Raw genomic sequence first — 24838 nt, 5'->3', positions numbered from 1 at the left:
AATGTTAAGAAAATGTGTTGAATTGAAGAACTAAATACCTTTTACAAAATGGATCACACGTGCCAGAATTCTTTCCTCTAGTTTGCAGGTTTCTCGCTTCTTTCACGAGTACGTGCAACGCTCCTCGGCTCCAATTTTTCTTCCACTTCGAAGCAGTTCGATCTGATCCGATTTCTCGTTCACGATCCTGTTGCGTGGGATCCGGTGGCACAAATTTCAGACCGACGATCACCTCACCTTTGTACGCGATAGGATCGTCGAATGGTTCCGTCTAAAATTCAATTTAATATTTGAATTTGATGCACTTTAGCAATGCACGGGGAATAGAGTTATCCGAATTAATGCTTATTAAGATGATGAAGGACTTACTCTCTCTTGAAGCGGGTACCACTTCGGGGTAGGATCGTCGAAGATTTTATTCTCCAAGGGCATTCGCACTTCTCCAAGGAAATCGTTGCGTCCAAACATGTCCGAATGCCAAACTGTCAGCCATAGTGTCCTGGTCTCCAGACCGCTCAGACTCATATGGAACTGAAATGTTATTGTGATATTAGTTGCAATGTACTTTAAACGATATTACAATTTACTTGAAACGACAGGTAAATGAATATCGACTACAAGTTTACCTTTAGTGTTTCGTTGAATTCCGGATTCAATGTGTGCTTTTTCACTTTGGTCTTCCGCTTGCCGCTTTTCGATTTGTCCGGCAATAGATAGACTTTCACATACCTGATGAAAAAGCTCGGTTCTCATTGTCACTCGTGAACGGGTTTGGATAACGATTATTATTGAATGATACAGTGGGATGATTTAGAACCATAGATACAAAAATGTTGTCATTCATGTGCTTAAACTATTTTGAAGTAATTAAAATATTTTTATAATAGTTACTTTTGTTTATTGTATAGTTCGTCTCACTTTTTTCATTTCTATTTTATTTTGGGTTTTTATATAGTAATATTGTAAAAATTCATTTGGATTTTGCTAATGTTGAAGAATGTAGAAATAGAAAGAGTACATAATATTCTATCTTGGCCGACTATGGGTCATCATGCAGATTCTAATTTTGGTATATAAACTCAGTGAAATTAAAAGTTCTACATAAAATGAAAATGACTATAATAATTACTATTAAACGATTTTTAAAGATTTTTATACGCTCTAAACTCTTAAATAATTGTTAAATATATTTGGCTATGCTCATGCATTTTTTAAAAACATTTACATATACAGAATGTACTACAGTATTTGTTCCGCACTGTACCTTCAAGAAAAAAGTGTACTAACGTGTAGATTGCTCCTATAAATTGGCAGTAACTATTTATAGAGTGACAAGATAATTAGTAATTTGAAAGACACAGACCAATGATATGTTATAGTTTGTATTCCGAAGGTTTCTTTTTCTTTTCCTCTGTAGTTGCGCAGTACTTTTCATCAGTTTGTTCTTATTTCAATCAGTCACTGATCTTTTTTTAAAAAAAAAAACGTTATGAAAATTTTGAACGAATTTCGTTTCAAAATGATTATTATGGAATTCTTTGTTAAAGAACAATATTAAAAATAAGTTGCAGCCTGCTTCAGGTGTTTCCTTCCGAAATACAGATTATAACGAACTGCATAACAGTACGATTACTGATTTTCCAAACTGTGATTGTTTTTTGCGTAACAAAATGTATTCTACGTCTAATATTAATTTACTAACATAACTTCATAGAAACCATACGCACACTTCGATTGTGAGTAAAAATTGTTAAAAATTTCAAAAAGAGAATAACACAGTAATTCTATTATTTCCAAACGAAATTTTCGGAATTTACCTGTGAAAGTACAAATTTGCATGAACATTTATTAACCAGTAATAACTTAACGATAAGAATTATGTATTACTGCAAAAGACAAACAAACGAAGAGTGTATATGCAGATTTTTTTTTGTACATTCTGAACACTTAATATTCTAATAGGATGTTAAGAGCGAAATTTTTCTTTTCGTTTATGAAAAAATATCGTTCTTTTTGCAGAACCCTGTAGTTCTACTCTTCAGAAATATTTCTGTAAAATCTTTAGTCAGAATTCATAATATTTTCGAAGTTATTGTTTACTGGAAAATATACTCAATGAAAATATTTCCATGTACACCACATCCCATTATTGGAAATGGGAAAAGAAGTTGATATTTTTCATTGTAAGAGGAAGACATGCGCATCTTAGTCCGAAATAGAAACTATTTCGCCGTACGGGGAGGCAACGTGTTGAAATAAGTTGTCAGTTTACTTACGGATCGGATCGTTTGCGTTTCACATCAACGGGAGCAAGATTCTTGCATTTTGTTACATGCACCTCAAACGTTAGGTGTTTGTAATCATATTGCAACGCGAATTCGACTTCCCCGGTGACAGCTACTGAGCGACAGCACCGGCCTTCTCCAGCACCGCTGTAAACCGACGCCATTGAATCCGAGCGTGCCTGACAAATAAATAAAGAAATTTTAAACAAGAATATTAAACTAGAAATATTAAATTCTACGTATTCTAAGAACATTTGTATGCACGCAGCTTCCAAAAGCAGACGAAGTAAATTTTAAATGGTGGACTCTATACGAAAAAATACAACATGAAAACCAACAGTTAACAAAATTGCAATTTCAGGCTACGTTCTTGTGTCATTGGCACTTACAAGCCTCTCTGTACTTTGAAAATCCATCAATAACAACAGTCCTGAGTCAAGTTGGTTTAAACACTGGCAATGGCGGGTCATGCGAGAGATAGACGCTTATCTCGGAGCTGTGATCTGGTGCTCCAATGGCATTATTTAAAAAATTCATAGATGACTCACGGTAGCGAGTCTGTTCATTTGTTGGTATACGTAATGGCACAGTGAACTCCGGTACGACTAAAAAGAGCGATTGTCTTTTCTGACACGCAAATTTGTTCTCAAAATGCACGCCCACGTACAACAATGTACGTGACCGTGAAAGTTTTTACGCAATACACTTGTCCCGTTACCGAGCGTCTAATAAATCGCGTACGCACACCGATTATTTTATGCAGCAGTGTCCATGTTCCGTGCGATTGTTCTGCATTGTCTTTTATTTCCTACCGAGTATTTATTTCATGTCTAAATAAATAATGAACAATAGTTTGAACCTCTCGCAATAACATACTAAAATACCACTTTAATTTTACCGATGCAGTTCTAAGAACAAATTCCTCGAGAAGTAATGTTTCCCTGGTTTGGAAAATTAGAAATAAAACTTTTAAGCGACAGATTCTTTAGCGAAAACGTAAATCATCATTTCGCTATCATCGAGTTATGTTTTATTTATCGTGTTGTATAACACATGTGCTTATAAGAGTCATCAACAGTTTTTGCTAGAATATCTCTTCTATGCAAATATGCGAAATGGAGGCTTTATTTTATTGTTATTTCGATTAGATCTTAAATCGGACAGATGATATCTACTTTAGTATATGATTTAATTGATTGTACATACCCCAAGACTAGATAAGGACCCTCGGGTAGCAAGATGACCTGAATGCAATCCCTGATCCATGTCATCTACGTCCATCACTGGATTTGAGCCTGTTCTAGATCCTGCGCCGATGATGGGTGTGCTGCATGCTTCCGACAAGCTGCTACCATCATCTATAGTAACGTAATTAAATATTCCGAGTTAGTCCTCGATCATTTCTGTAATCATATTAATTTTAATAGACGGTTCCTTAAGATAGCGTTCTTCTTCGTTAATTATAATCTCATAAAATGTTTATGTTTTTGCATATCAATTATTTTTAGACTTAAATTGCATCTGGCAGGTAGCTAATTGGATCTGCTTTCTTTCAAGCTTAGATTTTGGATTAACCTGCTAAGCAGGGAAGACTTCATTTCTCTTTAGTGTAGTCAATATTGGGAATTAAATTTGTATCATACTAATTCAGTCTCATACCAGGTCTTTGTACAAATTCGGAATTGAAAATGGATAAGTTAACAAGCTAAAACTGAAAATTTCAATATTTTAAGTCTACACCTGATAGCCACACACACACACACACACACACACACACACACACACACACACACACACACACTTGATAAGAAAACCAGGCTAGACTAAAATCAGACCAGTGCGCCCCAATAGATAAGTCCGAGACACATTCGGAATGAAAAAGTAAATACAAGTCTAACTAAATGTAGAATCGTAATTTTTTCCCAAACAACAAACTAAATTAATTTTACTGTTACTGTCTTTCGGATCTCCCATTCATGTTTTCGTTTCATTAATAATGCTACGAATCTGTACTATTTTTTGGCCTAGCCACAGTTTCAATATTGAAGAAACGATTTTGCACCTGAAAAAAGCATAAATGATTGAATACTAATATTCACGTTCTTGACTTCTTAATTCTTTGCTTTGCGATCATCTACACATCCAGAATGATTGCTTTCTGACGAAACTAATTGTCATATTTTTGTTTATAAGTCACGCTACATGTTGTATTTTTATTTTTAAGCATTAGTCTTCAATTCGGTACATTCGTTTATGTATAGTTACTTTTTACATTCTTATTATATGCTATATATCTATATCTCAATTGGTTATTAAAAAAGTTCGTATTTCTTCTGTGAGTGAATCTACTTCAATGTTTAGATATTAATCACAAATGAACAACATTCAAATTTCACGGAGCATCTTCAAATCCTCATCGTCTGTCTGACTGGACACTATGACATGGGGTTAAAATTGTTTCAGGAGTTATAAACCACCCGAAAATCGCAACGGGACGAAACGCACCAAATCTGCCAGCATAGTTTCACGTAGAAAAATCTCATGGGGAAGTTTAATCGTGAAGACAAAGTTCAACCAACTTGTTCTGTTTCCACAATAGTTCATCGAGCCGGCTCCTCTCGATTTCCTGATCGAGCGCTTGGGGAATACGTCCGTAAGCGGAGAAGGCCACGAATGTTGCTTCATCTTTTTCATCTTACACTTCGGGAAGATCTCTTCGAGCGATGGGGATTTCTGATTTCCTTCGGATGCCTGCCTCCAATCGCCATTACTTCCTCGTCTCGCTTTAGAATTCACCGAGTCAACCGGCACGAGTCTCGACGAGGTTCTCCGCTCTTTAGGGTCGTAGTCGATGGAGGAGAGTATGTTTTCCTTGAGTTTCCTCGAGTCTGCAAATTTCAACTGATCCGCGATATCGAAACTCGTGTCTGACTTCGTTAGAACTTCGTTCTTCGTTAACGAGTCGTCGGACCTTGTTCTGTGCAACTCTATCTGTTCCTTCTCTTCAGGATCAGCGATCTTCTCCCTCGAGAAAGCGACGTTCTGGAACTCGCGAGTGCGATGCAGTGGGTAGCAAGAGAGGCAACAACTAGGTAACCATCTCATGGTAAAGTGCCCTGGCATTTTCTTCATGGCGTACCTATTCTCTCCGAGTCACATTGTCAATCGTAATATTATTATGCACAGCAATTGTGTTTAAATCGTTCGAATCCTTCGACACGTATATTCGATCGAATAAAAGTCAGTTTAAATTATTGCCGGAACGTAGAATAATTATGCTGCGACGTTCACGATCCACTTTGATAACGTATTTTAATCACAGTTCCTGTTTCACACAGTAACTGTTTGAGTCAAGCCACGGATCTTTATGCGAATTATAACAGAGATTTGAAGAATTCTTCCGAAGAATTTGAATAGGTGGAGAACAACATATCTACATCGCAGACATCGTAGAATTAAGAACAAAATAAATAAAAACGTGTGTAAAATAAAACTGCAAACTTCGGATGAATTTAAGAACGTTGTTATATCAGTCTAAACTTAGCGAAAGAAGTACATTTTATCTACCGTTTCCCACAGTTGACATGAAAAGTTTTTATTCTGCACGAAGATCCAATGTATAAAACGATAGTTATTGGTGACACTTCCGCGGTCTACTTGTGATTGATCGGATATGGAATCTGTCGCAGATTTTACGTTCACTAGTCGAAGAACATGCGGACGCTGCCGAAAGTATGCGAACCCAGAAAGAACGTTCTTTATACTGACGAGCTCGTTTGTTCCATGCAAGTTTCTGATAATCTGTCAAGTGGAATGAGGGTTACGATAAAGTTGATTTTGATTGACCTTCTGTCATCCGGTGCTCATTGTGGGAGGACTTTCGTGTTCAAGATTCTGCAGCTGCGGAACTGCGATACGGGATGATATTGCAGCTATGAATAGAACTTACTTGGTGACACATTTCTTTTTGTTAATATTTTTTCATTGGAAATATCCGTCGGCGATGCTTTTGATTTACATTCAATTTTTGGTCCACCATTAATCGGAGTCAGTTGTTTATTCGCTGATACAGAAAGATTGGTTTTTATCTGTCGGAATGTTCGTTTTACATTCTCATAATCCAGAGTAGATTGGTATCTACGAAGAATTTTATTTTTCCCGTAACGTAGCAATCGATCAAATGTTTCTCCCATTTCGAAACGCTCGCTGATTAACTAAATTTTTCCTATGTAAATTTCTTTCAGATTTTTATCGACGATTATTCAACTATACTTATTAATAATAAGAATCATGCGCAATTTAATTAATGTCTCCATTGATATTGTAACTGCTGTTTCAGTGAAGATTTGCGTCTAGGAAGCAACGTTTTCGTCGATAATTTCTATTTAACGCGAACAGTTATATTGGAAACTTGTATTTAGCGCAGAGACAACTGAAATATTTGCCTACTACGTAAAGTAAAGAATCGTGTTGATATTATTATTAGTTTATTGCATAGTATCGTGCACGCAACTAACAATCGCGATCGCGATCTGAACTGCAGCCTATGCACACGGCTCAGTTTCTCGAGGAGATAGTCATTTGACTCATTAATGCGTCATCCGTAACGGAACACAGTATTCGATTCGACATAACATTGCGAAACTTCTTTCTACCGGTTTTTAGTTCCACCAGCTCGAGTTGCTCTTTTCACCTGGGAAGTCTTTTTTATCTTATGTATTAAGCTTCGTTTGAAACTTCAAAAATCACCGAACGAAGACATTCAAAGAAATTGGACTATTTTAAGAACCTAATAGAAAACATAACAATTTTGAAAGCTCTGCATGATAGATGGCGGAGATAATGTGGCTAACGGAATTTGTTCGAATGCAACGAAATATAGAGATGAAAAATGTGTTTTTTTTTTACGAGGATATACTGAGCCGCGTAATCGTTTGAACAATTACAGAAGATTCCAGTATTGTATTTATGCTTAAAGTGCAATTTCTATGAGCAAGAGTGAGCGAATGTATGTCAAGGTGATCGGTTGTAGGAACTTCCAAAGAGAAAGATGCCTTTCGTAACTCGATTAAGATCGTGTGCTATTGAAATCGAAATACGGTAAAAGAGCAAATTTTAACAGTAATCATACTAAAAGCTCTTTTACGACAGATCCTAAAAATTTATTTTTAACACCTTTATTACTTTATCACTTTCATCGTGAAAGCAAGTTCGTTTCTTTATGTCGCGTGAGAGGAGTAAATCAATCATTTTGAGTTTACCTTATTATTTTAGATCACTGTTCCGTCAGTGATCTAACGAATAACAATTTCATTTGCATCGTTAATATGAAAACGTAATTTATTCGAGGATCTATTCTGTCAGCTATTTTGTTTTAACAATATTTATTTCTATTTCTCTATTATTTTTTACCTTATTTTTTTTATTATTTCTTTTTTTATTATTTCTTACATGAGCGAAAAATAAAGTTATAAATAAATACCGGTACGTATAAAGGAAAGTGATATTCCGTCGTAACATACATGTATTAATATTAGATCTCGAATCGTTCTCAGGGAAAGAACGAGACAAATCATATCAGCATACAATATAGAAAACTATTCAAACGTGGAGTCTAACAATTTTCGCCAGTCACAATGCTTGTTTCTGTTACAGCGTATTAGGTCGATTCACATGAAAGATTCGAATAATGCAAGCCGCGAAACACTTATTTACGAACTGGTTTCGATCACATTAATTTTTCAGAATGCATTAAGAGTTTTGAATATATCGGTTACGTCCGTTACCAACCATTAATAATTTATTACTAGACTGCGAATTTTTATGCAAATTTCCATGTTTCAATATTTGCTCATAAAAACTGAGTTATAAACTCAATTCTTAAATCCAACTGGATTTTAAAATCCTTGCGGTAAAAGAGACACGAACGTATCAAGTATATTGCGAATATACAAGTTCTTGCATTTTTAAATTAATTACACACCACAATTATATAAAGATTCGCAGTCTATTAGTTGTTTCTGTACATGGTAGATAAAAGCTTTCTATGAATAATAATTTATTTTTATTCACACATTGAAGCGTAAATGGTTCAAACGAAAATTATCAATTGCGTAATTAAAGTAGAAACGAAAATGAAAACGAGAGGCTGGCGAAACTTTCTTCAACTTCTTCATTATTCCGACTGATACACTGTTATGTGTACACACATTGAATTAATTAAAATCCGCAACTAATTATTAGATAACAGCGGGGGCGGGAAGTGTCGTCCGATCGTGAGTCCACGCCTATCCCCGCAATAATTTACATGACATTAGACTAATTGACAGTGTATGTTACAGCGAGCAGTAGAATGGGAAATAATTGCGTTTGTAGGTAGCGTATTTTTGATATGAATAATGCATTGCGTAGGGTTGTCGAACTGAAGTGAGGCTTTAATAACTGCGCTACGGTAAATTCCTGCTCTTTGAACAGTGGCATGAAAAAGAAACTGCAAGGCAGCTTACTATTGAAGTAACCGATTTAATATTTCTCGCCAATACTCGTCGCCAATTTTTTATTCAAGATTAATACTCGTTACGGTCGTTGGATATTGAAAATATCACCTATTAAATATTTAACATTCCCTAAAGAATGCATCTACTATGTCAAGAAATAATTTTGTAATGCAATTTATGACAGCAAAATGGATTGGAGTTAAAAGAAAAATATAAGTGAATAAAAGAAATTGTTATTGTTTAATTATGGGTTCACACATATTCATAGCGTAATACATAGTGAGTAAAATAATGTATTTCTGTTCATAGTAACTCGTATATTAGAACGTAATATTCGGTATTCAGTATTGTTATTAAATAATATATTCATACGTAAGAGTTAGGCCAATAATATAGTTTTTCGTTTATGCAATTACTTAATGTTGCTGCTGAACCATTGGATCATGTTCTAGTTCATTAAGGAGAAAGCAAAGCCACTGTTTTTCATTAGTAGAAATCATAATTTCTTATTCAATGCTGGCGATGCATATCGTTGCAATGCGAGTCGTTATGCATTTGTCGATCGTGAACAATTTGAAAGATTAATAAAACACAAAATCTCATACAGTACAGTTTCGAAATAGTCCTAATCTATTGAAGTTACACGTTTCATTTAATCTCGGCTTTTATTTTAACACTTAGTATAAAAGTATCGCCGTCTAAGGAGGCATTAAAATGTATCTGATTTGCATTTATGTTTTTTTTAACTATTTCACTTTCTTCATCAGGCACATAGCTTATACTATAATTAAGCTGGTTGCGTGATACCTAATGTTTTAAACACAGGTTCAGCAAATGTGTCGGTGCAATTAAAGAAACTTTGTTAACTGTTATATATATATAGTTAACAGTTATATTACAGTTCGATGTAATAAAAGTTTATGTTTTAGTTGAAATAGGTACTCTATATACTTATTCAAATTTCAGTTTATTTTTGCGAAGATAATTTTTATATCCGATATAGGGTAGTGGTGTCGGTTACTGTGGATTGATCAATTGCTGTACCTTTTCTTTCTTCTCGGTCATATTTATATTTATCGAAGAAGACATATTAAATTTTCTTGTTCTTTTATTTTGTTTATTTTTAAATAAAAAAATTTACTATGTCTTCTTCGATAAATATACAGTCAATTATGTCCGAAAACGAACCAAAGGCACATCAATTGATCACCCCACAGTAACAAGCTTCCCTATCCTACAGTGCGTATTTTTAGATTCTGCAGCAATACTGTCTCTAGAATACAGAAAACACGTTTCGTTATGTCATTCATGTGGATTTACTCGTTTCTCCGAAAAATTCGCAATGTTAGATCACCGTTCTTGAACCGTTGAACGTGCGACAAAAATAAATTAGAGTTCTGCGACAGCACTTTCTCTAGGATATTGGAAACACGTTCCGTTACGTTACTCGAATAAAATTTATTCGGATTTACGCGTATCTCTGAATAATTCGCAATGTTGGGTCACCCCTCTTGAATCTTCGAACGTGCGATAACCGCTTAAAAGTGATTCTCATAGAGCGTTGTCGGCAATATACGAAATTAGCTACGGCTACGCCAGCAAGTAGAACGCGGTTTGTTAATGACCACCTTAAAGCGTTCACTAGAGTGTAACAGGTGTAACCGCTTTATTACAAACGAGATTTCCCTTCTTTCTTCGCCCCCACCCTTCACCGACCTTCTCCGCTGTTTCCTGCGCAGGAAAATCGATAAACCGGCGTAGTGTTCGGCGAATGCGTACAGAAGACTCAATTAATGCTCCCTGACTGTACGAGACAGTAATCGCGAGGATGACATTCGCGTGATTTAAAAAGAGAATATTTTCCGACCCGACCAGAAAAATCCAGTGAAAATACCGCTTAACCCCTGAAAAATAATTCTTTCGAGCAGTTGTCAATAGGTTTTAGGCCTTCTGGTTTTCGCGAAACTAAACTTGTTCGAGATTTAGTTAAATCATTGATAAAGTCTGCACTTGACCTTTTATCTACAGCATGAGTTATTTCATTTTAACGACCCGGGGCTTATACAAATTATCTTCTTTGACGTAACGTGTGTTTGCTTATCGGAATTATTTTTTTTTTTCATGTAATTGTCAGTTTGTGATATTTATATGATCTCGTAATTAAACACTTTGTGCGTTTGCCAATCACGTTCGGTGAAGAATTGTTCATGATTTTATACAGTGTTTTGTACAATTGCCTTTTAGACACTAACAATATAGTGTTTTTAAATTCTTTCGATTTCTTACTGTTTTGCGCTTTTGCCACAAATACGTAAAATCCGCAGTTTATTTGCAGCTTAAGAAACAAGAACTTCTTATGAAAGATCAGCTTCACTCAATTCACAGTTATAGATAACATGATTATAAAATGCTGGTTGCAATAAACCGCTCCTACTCGGCAATTATTGCTGCTTCAGAGCCTAATAAAATCAGAATATGTACCAGCTTTACGCGGCAGAGATTTTCACTACACTTTTCTCGTCGGTGGCTCTCTTAATTGCTAAGGCGACTCCATGTTAAGAAACGAGAATCGCATAATGATTCGCTAGTTGTCTACAAGCATTTATTATGTACGTCTAAAAACAGAAATGCCAGATTGTAAAACGCCTTCAACAAGATATATACTAAACGTGCTGCGAAGTCTTCGCTCGAAATTTTATTTACTCCTTATGCCAACACATGCATAATATATTATAAAATTTGTAAACTCTTGAATGATCATAAGTTGATTTACATGTTAGGCGGAACTACATGTTCGACAACTGTTACAACCCTGCTAAACGTCGTAAAATTTTTGGCCATTGGCAATAAGGGTTAAAATACGCGGTAAGAATGAGGCTATCAGAATCAATAACGAAGAGTCGTTTCTCAATACTTAATAACAAGAACACTGAATCGACTTACCAGAGGTGAGGGACATAGCTTGTTGTCTCCTGGACCTGGAGTTGTCCCGTTTCCCTACAGAGGACTGCGACCCCGAGATCTGTAGGCCGGGAGCGCTGACAGCTCGTTTCGGACCGCCAATTGCGCCAGCTACGTTACTGTTCCTGGCGAACCCAGGCGGCCTGTACCTGGCCGACTTAACACCGGAGTGCTGTGGCAGGAAGTAGTACACGCTGTGAGCCTTGTGCATGTTGGAGGAAGCTTGTGATGCGACTGCAGCTAGGCCAGCAGGAGCTGTAGAGGCTGGCAGACGTGGCAGAGAGTTTGTTGCAGCCGTGATCGCTGACTGCATGCCACGAGGTAACGTGGTTGCCCGGGATTCACCATTGTACTCAAGTTCGTCTTCGGTATCCTCGTCGCCAGCAGATGTACCTGCGAATGCAGAATATTTGTCAGCAAAATGTATCGAATAATAAAGAAGACGAGGACAGCGACGATCTATCGGGTGAACCTATTAGCTCACCAGACTCCGCCCTGGTGTTAGCATCAGGAACAGAAGATCGTCTCCTGTTGCTCCAGATCCTCTCCTCCACAGATCCACCGCACCCGCTGGCGGCACCAGCAGTCCCCCCGCCAATCGAACCGCAGCTTCGAACTCTGTCCAACTGTTCTCTAGAGAAGCTTTTCGGATTAAACAGCAGATCTCCTGCGCTACGACGTTTAGCTGCCATAGCCAGGGCATTGGCGCTAGGGCTGGTGCCAACGCTGACGTCTCCGGAACAAGCCAGTAAGCTGAGCTTCGTCCTAGAATCAGCGGCCATCAACGCTGACTCGAAGCTGCCACGCCAGGAGAACCTCTCGTAATCGCTGGCTTCTCTCTCCTCGCCTTCTTGGCCCGTAGATGCTACCGGATGGTTGTTGATCAACAGTAGCGGATCATGGGACTTGGACCTGGGAAGTTGTAGATGCGTCGAAGGGGGTGCGTTGGTGGAATCCGATGTGGAATCGTCATCCTCGGTGGTAGACGCTGAGGACGGGGTTCGATGGTGTTGGGAATACCTCCTCCACGTGGTGGAGTGATGTTGAACGGCTGGACCGCCCTCGGAAACCTCGTGCATCAGTGCTACCAGTCGGCTGCCTATATGATGCATCACCTTGGCAATTAACGGTGGACTGCTGTGGGGTGTAGAATTGGCGTCGGAGCTGACTCCGTCGCCAGCCATCTTCGTGAAGCTTTGGACCAATTTCTGGTAAACGAATGCGGTGTCGCGGCCAAGGTAATGAGGCTGCATCGCGATCACCGACGCCTTATCGTCCTTCTCTTTGTCCAAAAGGTTGTTGTTCGATGTCGTGTCGAATTTGCTGATGATCTGCTGGCAGCTCTGAGAGATCTGTTCCTGCAATGCGGATCGACGGCCGCCAGCTGCCCCTTCCAAATCCGAACTGGTGTAATCGGAACTGTCGTACGAATCGGACCAGGTGTCCTCGGAGCTTAGGTACTCGACGATCTCCCGCACCTGGTCATCCCGAATCCCCGGCACCGTTTTCATTAGCCTGGTCAGCTCGTTCTCAAAGTACACCAACTGTGGCGGTTTCGTTCTGGTCTGCGAGGAACACAGTCTGGCTTTCGAGTAACCGGACAGTCGAGGGCTGGGTGCCGGCGAAGCACCACTCGAGTTCGCAGCATTTGTATTCGGGCTGTTCGAATTGGCGACCATGGTCTTGAAGAACTGCCGCATCTTCGACATCATTAGGTTCGTCTCCTCGTCGCTGGACCAGTTGTTGAAGCTGTCCTTGCGCGACAAAGAGGCGTTCGGCAGGTGGGGCAACGTATTATGACTTAGAAGATGGTCCACCTTGCCCCCGACGCTCGCCTCAGCTGCCGAACTTCTTTCGGCGGACGCTTGATTCCCATCGTTGTCTCTCTTCTCCTTGTTCCCATCTTTCGACTCTTGGTTCGCCTCGACGTTCGTCTGGCCGTCGTCAGGTAGTTTCTGGTGCTGCAAAAGGTCGTCGCAGCTACCGACGAAGCCCGAGTCCCTCGACTGCTGTTTGGATCTTTGATTGTAGCTCGACGAATCCCCTGAACTCATTTGGATGGTCCTCGACGAGTCCAACAACGATCCGCACACGCCTGTAGCGTTGGGGGCTGTCGTTGGCAAAGACGAAGAGGACAACATGTTTTCCGGCTGTGGGGTCTTCGCTCGCTCGGAGTCCTCCGAATGGATCGCTTCGGCCTCGTTCTCCAATACCACTTCGCCGACTACAACCATCTCTCTGCTAGGCTCCGGTGTTTTGTTTCTGTCATCCGGCACACGTGGGCTCTGCGTGCCCATGTTCCTCGGCTTCTTCTTCTTCCGTTTCACCGTATCGAACTGGCCATCCGTACCAAAAGCTGCCGTCTGTCCGTCGTCCGCGCCGTCCGTCTCGGTCGACGAACCCTCCGACTGGCTCTCCTGTGCATCCTGGCTGAGACTCAGATCTTGCAGGGAGTTCTGCGAGCTCAGGTTCTGCGAGCTCTGCGCGAGCGCCAGCAGATTGTCTAAAGAGGAACTGTGGGACCTACCAGTGCCTCTGGCACGGACTAGTTTCTTCCGCCTTTGCGCTTCCGGACTGGGTCTGCCCTCTGAATCGCTGCCAACGGATCCGTCCGAGTCGCGTCTATCTTGATCGAAACCAAGAAACTCTGACAAGAAGTACTTCTCCAGCCTCGAGGAATTAAGGAATCCATCCCCGGACGCCGACCTCTCTTGACCCTGCCCGGTACTGGCAGTCTCGTCCTGTCCCAAGGACTCCAAACCTTCGGAATAGATGGAAGACGTCTCCGACAAACTGTCCACCTCTCGGGAGCCCATGCTCGAGTTGTTGCCATCTCCGCCGAGGCCAAAGAAGAAATACTTTTCCAGTTCCGAGGCCGACGGCGGTCTCTGCTTCTTCGACGGACTTCCGGTCGCCAAGCTGGGTTCTGTCTCGCTCTCTTCGCAGGATTCTTCGACGATGGTATGCAAGGTGAAATCGATTGCCTGCCTGTGGTAGCCTCTGAGTTCTTCTTCTCGATCTCCAAGGTTGTTCGCCTCGTCCTCGGAGCTCTCCTCCGTCGCCGTGGTGGCCCCGGGCTCGTCTTCGTCGTGCGACACCTCCTCCACCCAGGAATCATCGTCGGCCAGACCGTCCTCTAAGATGACGACCCCACCACCGGCCGAATTCTCGTCGCTGGATTGCGAAAAGGCACGTGGCCGCGCATTCTCTCGGTGCTCGTTCGCCGGCCGCTCCCGCGGCACGCTTTCCTCGTTGCCCTCGAGCCTGCCGGCTATTTTTCCGACGTTTTTCACCGACACGTCATCGCTTTCACTGACACTACCGACGCTGAGCCCGCTGTCCACATCCAGCTCCGCGTGACCGCTGGTCGTCGCGGCAGCTAAACGTTTCACCATCAACGGGCGCCTGGGACCCTGGCCATTCTTGCGGTGAGGCTGCTCGTTGACAGCCTCCAGCGCCAACTGGAAGTATCCAGCCAGACCCTGGCCGGCCGTCCTGACCTCGTCCGGCTGTAACAAGGTCGTGGTGTCCGACGTGATCACGCTGACCGGCTGGTACGAGGCCTCCTGGGTGATCATCACGAGGCTTCGGTACCGGTTGCCGCCGCTGCCGTTCGTCCCGACACTGTCACCGTGAACCGCGGAGGGAAAGCGCTGTTGCGAGTCTCTGACCACGGGATCCTTCGCCGCAGCAACACCAGGGAATCCATTCTCCTTCCGAACAGACGGGCGTCGCTCAACTGAGCAAAAATGTGCCGGTATCCCCTCCGCGGCGGTGTTGTCGGTGCTGCCACCAGCCTCCGAATCTCCGTCGACCTCTCCTACCACCTGCCCGACGGTGGAACTCTCACTTCTCGCCGTGCGCGAGCTACCATCCCTACCGTCGCTACCTTCCCAACCACCGACAGCATCCCCTACCACTTGGCCGTCGTCGGAACTCTCACCTCGTATCACGAGCGAACCACCGTTGGTCCCGTTACCACCTTCCCAACCTCCGCCGGCGCCCCCTACCGCCGTCTGGTCAACGGTGGAAGAACGCTCACCTCTCACCGCGTCGCGGGCTGCGGCGGGATCCTCGACCTCGGTACCAGCAACAAACGGTTCAACCTCCTTACGAGCAGACGGGTGTCGCTCGACTGAACGAAACAGCGTCAATATCCCCTCCGCGGCACCGCCATCCGTACCTCTACCACCTTCGCAACCTCCGCCGGCGTCCCGTACCACCTGCCCATCCGCGGAACGTTCACCTCTCACCGTGTGCGAGCTGCCGTCATGCGCGCCGCCTGCTGCGCCCACGCCATCCCCGCACCTCAGCACCGCCCCGATTCGGTTGATGGTCATGTCTGCCACATCGCAACCCGCTGTGGCCAGTTCGATTCGGCGCTGAAACCCTGCTAGATCATTATCTCCGGTACCATTTTGGACATCGACCGACGCAACGGACTCGTCCTCCGTTGAATCGGCGGCCGCGAAGTTCGCCGGATTGCTCGCGGATTTTTCGACGATCCTCTTCTCATGCTGACCTCCCCATATCGATCGTCTCGAGGCTTTGAGGGTTGGTTCGGTGCCGGCGGTTTTGAAACCGTTCGCGACGTCCAATCGCGGATTCGATCGATCCGAGGCCGGGGGACTGTCATCGCGGATGACGCTCACTGGCGTCACTTCGTACTCGTGCAGTTCGTCGCTGCTGACCTCGCTACCAGTTGCGTTGGTATCGTTACTCGTGTAGCTCTCTGACCCTGAGCTCGTGGTTACCGGGATCTTCGGGTTGCCATCGGTGAATGTGCCGCGGCCCACGTTACCGACGGACTCGTCGATAATGGCCATCGACGACAGTATCGCCACATTATCGACGACAGTTTGGCCGTTTTCACTCGGTCGATCAAAGTAAATGTTCTCCGATATTCGGGGGAGACAGTTCAGGGTTTCGGGATGGTTTTCGGATAACGGGGTCTCCAAAGAGTCGGGAATAATGTTCGAGTCGCAGATACTCGATGAACGTTCGAACTGGTTCTCCGAATCCGAGAGCTGGTCCATTTCCGAATTTTCGGCACCATCTTGCACCACGATGTTCTCGCTGATATCCGTCGATTCGATGCTGTCTGGATCCAACGTCTTCACCGATTTCAGCTCGATGTGACTCTCCGAACAGTCGTTGTCGCTCGCGATGTACATTTCCTCGGGCAACGCGCGATGATGCAGTAAGACGGCTGCCTTTTTGTTGTTGCACTCCTTGGTACGGCTCTCCTTCTCCACGGGTATCATCCCCTTTTTGGTTCGCAAGATTGCCTTCTTCGCGTCCGATCTATTCCCGGAATTTTCTTCGCTGCTGCTTTCGAATTTCCTTTCATTCGAACCGTCGAAGTTCGAATCTTCGCTGAAGAACCTGACGTATTGGAGGACAACCGGTTCCTCCTCTGGCAAGGCGGTCACTCTCTTCAAAGTGACACCATGTTCCGCGGACTCGGAGGAGTCTGTGTCCTCGTCCTCGTTGTCTTCGATGTCGTTATCGCTGGTCAGTGAGTCGTCGTTCACTACGAACACCTTTGAGAACCTGTGCGAAGACGAGTCGTCGTCCAGGTCGCTGCTGTCCGCGGAGGATCTACCGGACGAGCTGCCAGAATCGTCATGCTGGAACATCCTTTGCTCCCTTCTATCTTCGAAGGAGACGCTTTCCGTGTCCTGTTGGGAGTCCTCCTCGTATTCTTTCGCTTTGCTCGATTGCTCATCGTCCTGTTGACACTTCTCGGCGCTCGCCTGGCATCGCTTCCCCCGAATCTTCCCCGCGGACTGCTCTTTTCCTTTCAATTCGTTCCCAGGATTTTGCAAACTATCCACGGGCTTGGTCCCAGCAGCCGCGTTATCTTTCTCGTCTTGGTCGAGCTGCAGATTGCACAGTCGTTGCTGAAGAGACTCGGCGGTCGTAGGAATGGACGACGATCCGTACAGCCGCGGCGTCAGCAACTGTTCGGGTCTGAAGGTGCAAGTTGCCGGATCGAAAGCACTCGTTAGTCGTGGGTCAAGCCTGGTTCCGTGTAGGGGTTGATTGAAACGGGGATGCCAGGCGAACCATGGCGCTGCTGGGTCCCCTCTCAACCTTAGGGTTCCTGGCTCCGCGTCGCTGCCACCACGACTGATCATGGAGGATGCGGCGACCGCAAAGTCTCCGGTCCAGAGGGCAGCTGGGACCGGGACCGGATACGGAACTGGAACGGGTATCGGGACCGGCACCGGAAGCACGTTCGCACCTCGCGAACCTCCGCAGGCCTACCGAGGGACAGAGAAGGGTTGGAGCCACGTGCGATTCGGTCTTAGACGTATAAACGATTGCGAATCGTGACAATGTCTAGACGCTGTAGAACCCAGCTGCTTCTACATTCGGATCGCATTTATGAGGGGTTAATAGGGTTGTACAAGGAGTTAACCCTTTACGTGATTCACGAAATTGAAGATTCCGAGCTAAAATTGCCTATCGCCTTTTTTTACGCGTTATTAAATGATTTGCTAAGTAACGCGGTTTGTTTATTTAATGATACCTGAAGAAATTAGTAAAATTAAATTGCGTACAAAATATTTGAATTAGACGCGATTCGAGTCGTTTAAGGAATTAAGCTTATGTTAGACAGGGTTTGTGTGAGCTGTCGTGACAAATAAGAAATACATCGATACGCATCCCCATTTTTGTGAGATATCTTCAGGAGTATCATATATATGTACATAATAATTGATGTTCCAACTGAAAAAAGTTAACATTTTAGCTACCGGTAGCCTGTACGAATATGTAATAAAAATAATCCCTAAACGTTCTATTGTAACCCGACTACCTAATTTCACAAGACGGATGTCCTGCAACGAGCACAACCTACCTGGCAAGAAGCGGTGGTTCCTCGTCCGGGACAACAGCTCCAATCTCCTGCGGTGTTGGCGGTGTCCGTGGCGACGTTGCTCGTTCCGACAGTGACCGGTAACGCGCCGGTCGGGGCCGGCAGTGTCCCGCTCTCGAAGTAGTCCCAGTCACAATCCTCGAGAGACTGCGTGGGCCCAGATCCGCGCGGCAAACCGTTCAGGAAAGAGGAGCTCGAGCAGCTGCTGTCCGCGTCGTCCTCCTCACGGCCGGAAGACGAGTCCGAGCTGATGAAGACCAGCCGCCTGTAATCGATGGTTGGCTGATCCTGACCCTGACTGTTCCCGGCCGGACTCCGTTGTCTACCACCTCGGCCAATCACGTGCAACGCCTGGAAACTCTGAAGCTCCTCCGCGCAACAGCTTCTCGCGTGCGATCGTCCTCTTCGTCGCGAACCTGTTGAATGCAAACGGTTCCGTGCGCGGGTTTAGATTGCTTTTTTTTCCCTCTCCTCTCTTTGTATAATTGCCGATAAGATCGTAGGGAAAAAACGATACGCGACAGTCGCCGATCGACTTATCGGCGAATTATCTGTATCAATTCAGATGTTATCGATGCGCCACGCCGATAGCGAGCTCGAGGATCCTCTGATCGATTTGATGCTCGATAGTGGCACCGTGGGGCAGAGTTGTTGTTAAATATAACGCGGGATCAACTTTTTCGAATAATAATCACAATCGTGATCATTGCCGGGAATAGATGATGTTTGTCGCAGAGAGTAAAAAAATTAAAGGCTGCCAACATAAGAATAGATTGGAATAATATGATGCAATCGATGAAAAGGTAAGAATACACGGTAAGTTAGATACAGTCGATTGCAGATTGTGAAACAAAAATTTTCTGCGTTGATTTCAACAATCGGGAGTTGAACAAAAATGTGTATTTATTATTATTATTATTGTTATTATTATTATGTAAAACAATTCTTAAGAATGAAAATTTTGGTATGACTAGAATTAATGAAATTAAAAAATGAAAGTTAACCAGTAACAGGGACCAGTAACAATTAATGTAAAAATGGTTCTCAAACATCGTAACAAGTGCCAAATACTATTTAATCAATAATATTATCAAGGTAAAGCGATAACAAGGATTATAATATTATTAAATAAGTCTAGCGTATAATATAATTCGATGTTTTATTTATTTTACCGGGGCGTTTTTAATAAACATTCCAAAATAAATTGCTGCTATGAAACTTTGAATGGACAGATTTTAAACTATCTATTCAAGGAGAACATTTATTAAAATAGTTTCCAAGAGATAAGTACGTCTTTCATAAAAGTTCTACAGGAACAGATATCTTCTCGAATGAGAGCTTCAAGGCTGAACAAAATTTTATCCACAACGGAAGGTATCTGTTTATTTCGAACCGTAATATAAATGCCCAATATTCTTGGCTGCAAATATGAATGCTAGTTCCGTTTGCGTTTTTTAACGTTACTTTTGCCCCTGTAATTTTCGAAGGCTGAGCAGCTATAAACAGATTCAATGAAATTTACAGAGGAGTTGCAATAAAGGTGCTTCTATCTGAAGCAGGTAATAGAAGTACATAGTGCGCATGCCCAGGTAAGAAGTCAGGGAATGGGTGTCCGCTATCTGCGCTCTTTCTCTGTTGGATACCTTTCTCTTTCTACTGACGGAACGCTAGCCTAACAAGAGCCCTCATGCTCGACGACCACCACCATGCACCGAGTCAATATATCCGACATTGACAATTCGTCTGCGAGCACCCTCTACTGTTCGAATATTACTATATTGCTTCACTGGAAAAGTTTTCAAGCTTTCCGAGGTCTTTACAGAAAGTAGAAATTTGAACGGAGCAGCGACGTTTATTTGATATCAAAATATTGTTAAGAATGCGAACTGGCGATAGAGTTATTGACTGATGGTCTGTCATAACTAGACTGTGGATCTTTTTGCGAAATGAAAACTTTCCAAGACGATTGTAAGAAGTAGAAATCAAATAAAAATAAATTGTTTCTTTTAATAGTTTTAATCAATTGAAAATAGTGTAACAACATTATTAAATTCTTCGTATGTTTTCACAATTTTATATTACAGTTACTCATTTTCGGCATAAATTCATAAAATCCGCAGTCTAATCGTCACAAATTAAAAGGGTAATAAATGATTTCCGATGTGTCATTTGTAGTCTGTAATGAACGTTGTCCGAGGGATGATTTTTTTTCGTATCACAGGAGTTATGCTGTATAAAGAGTTTACTATTACAACATAGTAATTATATAATTAATTAATTATAATTTATTAATATTTATTATATTATTAATTAATTATATAATTATTTATATTACAACATAGTAATGAACCAAATGAGTATCTCTGAGTATTCGTCCTACCCTAAAGTCATAACATATCCAGTCTCCGTGTGATAAATGCTAAATTTTCAGAGCTTGTTCCAATAAATAAATAATTTCATTTCTGTAAATTTTTTAGTACAAGTTATTCGTATCAATTTTCGAGTAGTTAATTAATTTAACTACGTAATTTTCGTAGTTAAATAAATTACTTCAACTTCGTAGAATTTTTATGATTGCTTATGCAGAAACCAAGCGTTACTTGAATAGAATAATGAAGAACGATGCTAACAAAGTGGTCAGAGAATATTATATCGAATAGCACATAGTCAAACACGACTATGTAGTTTATTGAATGCTCAAGAGATAGGGAGGAGTAAGTAAAATGGTTGCACATGTCACTATCCATGACACATATAGTTTCTATGTGGAGGGGTTGCAGTAATCGATATCAGGAAGGCGGGGGGGGGGGGGGGGTGTTCCCTAGGATTTCCTTCAAGAAAGAATTTCTATTTAATCTTCTTGACAGAAAGCTCTGTCATAGAATTACTAAACCACGGGTTTCATAGCGATGCGTTCACAGTGATACGATTTTATCGATTCGGAAACATTGCTATAATCATTTAAATTTACGCGTAAAGGAGTTTTATAAATTGTAGATATAACCTCAGTGACGGACTTGGCACACAAAAATGAGAAGAAATCGTGTAAACGTATGTCTAATGTGACCTTGTTCCCCAGTTACAGACATTTTTGTGTCGTCCCAGTCGTTCACCTGTACTCGCAGAAACTGTTCAAAGTGAAACCCTCGTCTCGAACACTCGGAACTCCTAAATCTCTTATCATAGGCATTTTCATTTCGTACGTATTCAAAGTCGTGCGTAAAATATCAAACAGCATAAAAATAGTTTATAAACTCTAAGTAAAATAGCTTTAAACTTACAACAACGAACCTTAAACAGTTCATTGAACTTTGCGTTTATTTTCTTATCTTCGTGTGCTGAATATTACTGCAATATGTTATTGTACCGACAAATGAAGAAATAAATATGCCTGATTCATAAAATCTCATCGATATTTTTCTCCGCAAAAGAAAAACTGATTAAAATTAAATTAACCGCGATAGTAATTTAAGCTCCATTAGTTAGCATTTTACTAGTATTTTTAGAATCCCTGCCGTAAATTTCGTGTGACTCAATTTGCACACGGTTCTCATGCTACGAAATCATAATCCAGAACAATTTGTTAGCTTCGTGACTAACATTGTTGTACTGTTCCTTCGGTTTATTCAAATAACACGCAGTCACGAGCACGGGTCACGCGGCGCGAGCAACAGGAAGAGTTGAGCGCGTGTTGTGCCTGGTTTTCACACTCCGCTGAATTACCTGGTCAATGGCACGGGCCATCGTTTGGCCAGGTGTATGACTCGCGGGGCGGTGGTCTGTGAATGGTGTTCGCGTTCGGACACCGGATCCGAGTTTACGACATCCCGGGAGCAGAAGCGGAAGAGAGAAAAACGAGCGCGAAGAAGCGAGAGGGATCGAGGAAAGTCGCGGGAGAAGAACAAAGGAAACAAGGGCGAGGAGATAAGAGACGGGGAAGGATGGGCGAAAGGAGGAGGGAGCAGAGCAAAGGGAGTATGGAGGAAGAGAGAAAGATCAAGAAAGGTGGAAAAGAAGAACAAAGGAAGCCGTAAAGGGAGAGAGGAAATGGTGGTAAATGTAGCGGTTTTGACACATGCTGTACAAAGGGAGTAGTTTTACCGAACCCACCACTGGTAAAATTTTTAAAAATTCCGTAAAAGTTTACCGAGATCTTTCTACGTAAGAGTACTCGAAGGAAGTTGAAGGAGCTTCGCATTTGCAACCGTTACGCAAGACAGAAGTGAAAATTTGTAGGCAGACAATTTTGTTGTGGTCATGGAACTCTAAAGTATGTATTATAATAATAGGTGAATCTAGATAGTCGAAATAATGTCCATTAGATTCTATGTATACCATTTTCCAATGTAGTAACTACGAAATCATCTACTTTGAAGAATAAAAATCAAGATTTGTGGAATCAATAAATTCAAAAATTTTGGAAATTGCTCTTCCTCTACGAAATAATACGAACGAATATTGCATTTTACATTATTTGTACACACAGAGAATAAGGGAAAGAAGAACAAAGGAAATAGTAGCAACGAGAAGAGATTATAAAACGTGGAAGGAAAAAAGCGAAGGTAGAGAGAAAGATAGAGGAAAGACGATCGACGATAAAGAAGATCGCGAGAAACGAAAGGGATGAAGAGACAAACAAGGGGAATAAGGAGGAACGGAGTAAGTTGAAACGGAAATAGGGAAGAAATAGGAGTCGGTGTAGGCCAGAAGAGAATTCCCTTTTTTTCTGCAAGTGTGTGATAATCCCTTAAACGGAATCAGTGGGAAAGTGTGCATTACCGGACTCGACGAATGCTTTAAGGTTGAGTAACCTACTACATACATGTGCGACACTTCTCGCCGTTGGAGATGTAAATGACCGTTTAAGGTGCTCGCGAGCACCTGAGCTAAATTTAGCGTTCGCGTTTGTAGACCAGAGTAAAATACCACTTCAAATGATCATATTTTCTGAAGCGATTTCGTCAACCAAATGATTCATATGAAATTACAGCTTTTCTGCACTGTTTATATCAGTTTCCCTACTTTAATAGCCGCACGCTGCCCCGATTACTTTCAAATTTACTTGGATTAAACTAACTCTGTTATTGAGAATTTCAAGTATGATCGTTTAATTCAAAAATATCGGATTACAATTAAGATAATGTATCTCAAGAAGATGCGTTAAAAATGCTAATCTCTTCGAGAAAACATGTTTGTCTCTTCTTCGAAAAAGTTAAAATACGTTTGTGAAAGTTAAGCTCATTAAACTTTGAATCCATCGAATCTTCGACGATCGGTAAAGAAAAAGATTTGTACGAAGCTCGCAGTCCGTTTCGAGAGAGACCTCGAAGAATATAGATTACCACGAAAATGCTCAGTATAACCGTCACGCAAATTAGAGCTGCTCGCCACGAGGAGAAAACGGAGAAACGATTTTTCTTTCAAAATCCCCAAGCAAAGACGTTCACCAACCTGCGAGAATAAGTCGAGTATATCCGTCGCGCAGTGCGTTCGTTTAACGTATGTCACTGTCCACGATCTGCGAAACTGCGATTCACTATCACTTTTCACCGACACGTTCAAGTTCACAAACAACACGGATCGAAGAAACCGCGAGGCGACAGCTTTGTTGTAGAATCGCCGCCGATTTCGTCATTGTAAGCAGGTAAAAGGCACTGTCAGGGAACAAGAACCTTCGTGTATTTCGAACGATTGTACAGAGGTTTCGTTCACACCCTCTATGATATTGCGTATCATCTATCACACAGACCGAGAGAGATATTTAAACTTCTCTTCTAATTAAAAAGAATCGCCCACATCGAGATGAAAGTTTCAACACTTTACCTACCGGTGATTTAATATAATAACTATCGAGCTACTAGAGTTTGTATGATCATTAAAACATAACACGATCGCATTTTTCGAAACGTTGCGTTATTTTCATGACAAAGTAGGCACAAAATGCTACGATCCTAATAACCGTAATACAAAGAATGTTAAATTCGTCATTTTGATGGGTTTAATTGTTTTTAGTGTTTGCAATCGAAGATATCGTTGAATAATATTATTCGAGAATCAACAAGTCATTTTGGATAACATAGTTTGATAATTTACTTTGGGATTATTTGGTAGAAAATTGATACGCTTCGTTTAGATGTTGCACAGTTATTAAAGGATTCATTTACAGACTTCCGGTGAGTAAAGTGTCTCAGTCTTTATCCGCGGATTTTCAT

The 24838-nt window shown here is 41.9% G+C and overlaps 1 protein-coding gene across 2 annotated transcripts in view; it reads right to left on the bottom strand.

Moving 5' to 3' along the window:
- The window catches only part of LOC117227629 (uncharacterized), a 54900-nt gene that overhangs the window by 4636 nt on the left and 25426 nt on the right, over positions 1–24838 (bottom strand). Inside the window, exons 9-17 of one of the 2 annotated variants that reach the window (XM_076523321.1) lie at positions 18609–19042; positions 12228–18009; positions 11726–12136; positions 3492–3643; positions 2277–2464; positions 1288–1317; positions 627–729; positions 370–531; positions 39–271 (exon numbers count right to left, since the gene is read on the bottom strand). In XM_076523321.1, the coding sequence (XP_076379436.1) occupies positions 39–271; positions 370–531; positions 627–729; positions 1288–1317; positions 2277–2464; positions 3492–3643; positions 11726–12136; positions 12228–18009; positions 18609–19042 (7495 nt within the window). The remainder of the gene's footprint in view (positions 1–38; positions 272–369; positions 532–626; positions 730–1287; positions 1318–2276; positions 2465–3491; positions 3644–11725; positions 12137–12227; positions 18010–18608; positions 19043–24838) is intronic. The other variant, XM_076523322.1, reaches the window with a different exon arrangement.

Source organism: Megalopta genalis, chromosome 6 (genome assembly GCF_051020955.1).
Source record: "Megalopta genalis isolate 19385.01 chromosome 6, iyMegGena1_principal, whole genome shotgun sequence".
NCBI classification, from domain to species: Eukaryota; Metazoa; Arthropoda; class Insecta; order Hymenoptera; family Halictidae; genus Megalopta; species Megalopta genalis.
The sequence above is the reverse complement of the archived record's forward strand: the minus strand, read 5'-3'. Positions and strand labels throughout refer to the sequence as shown.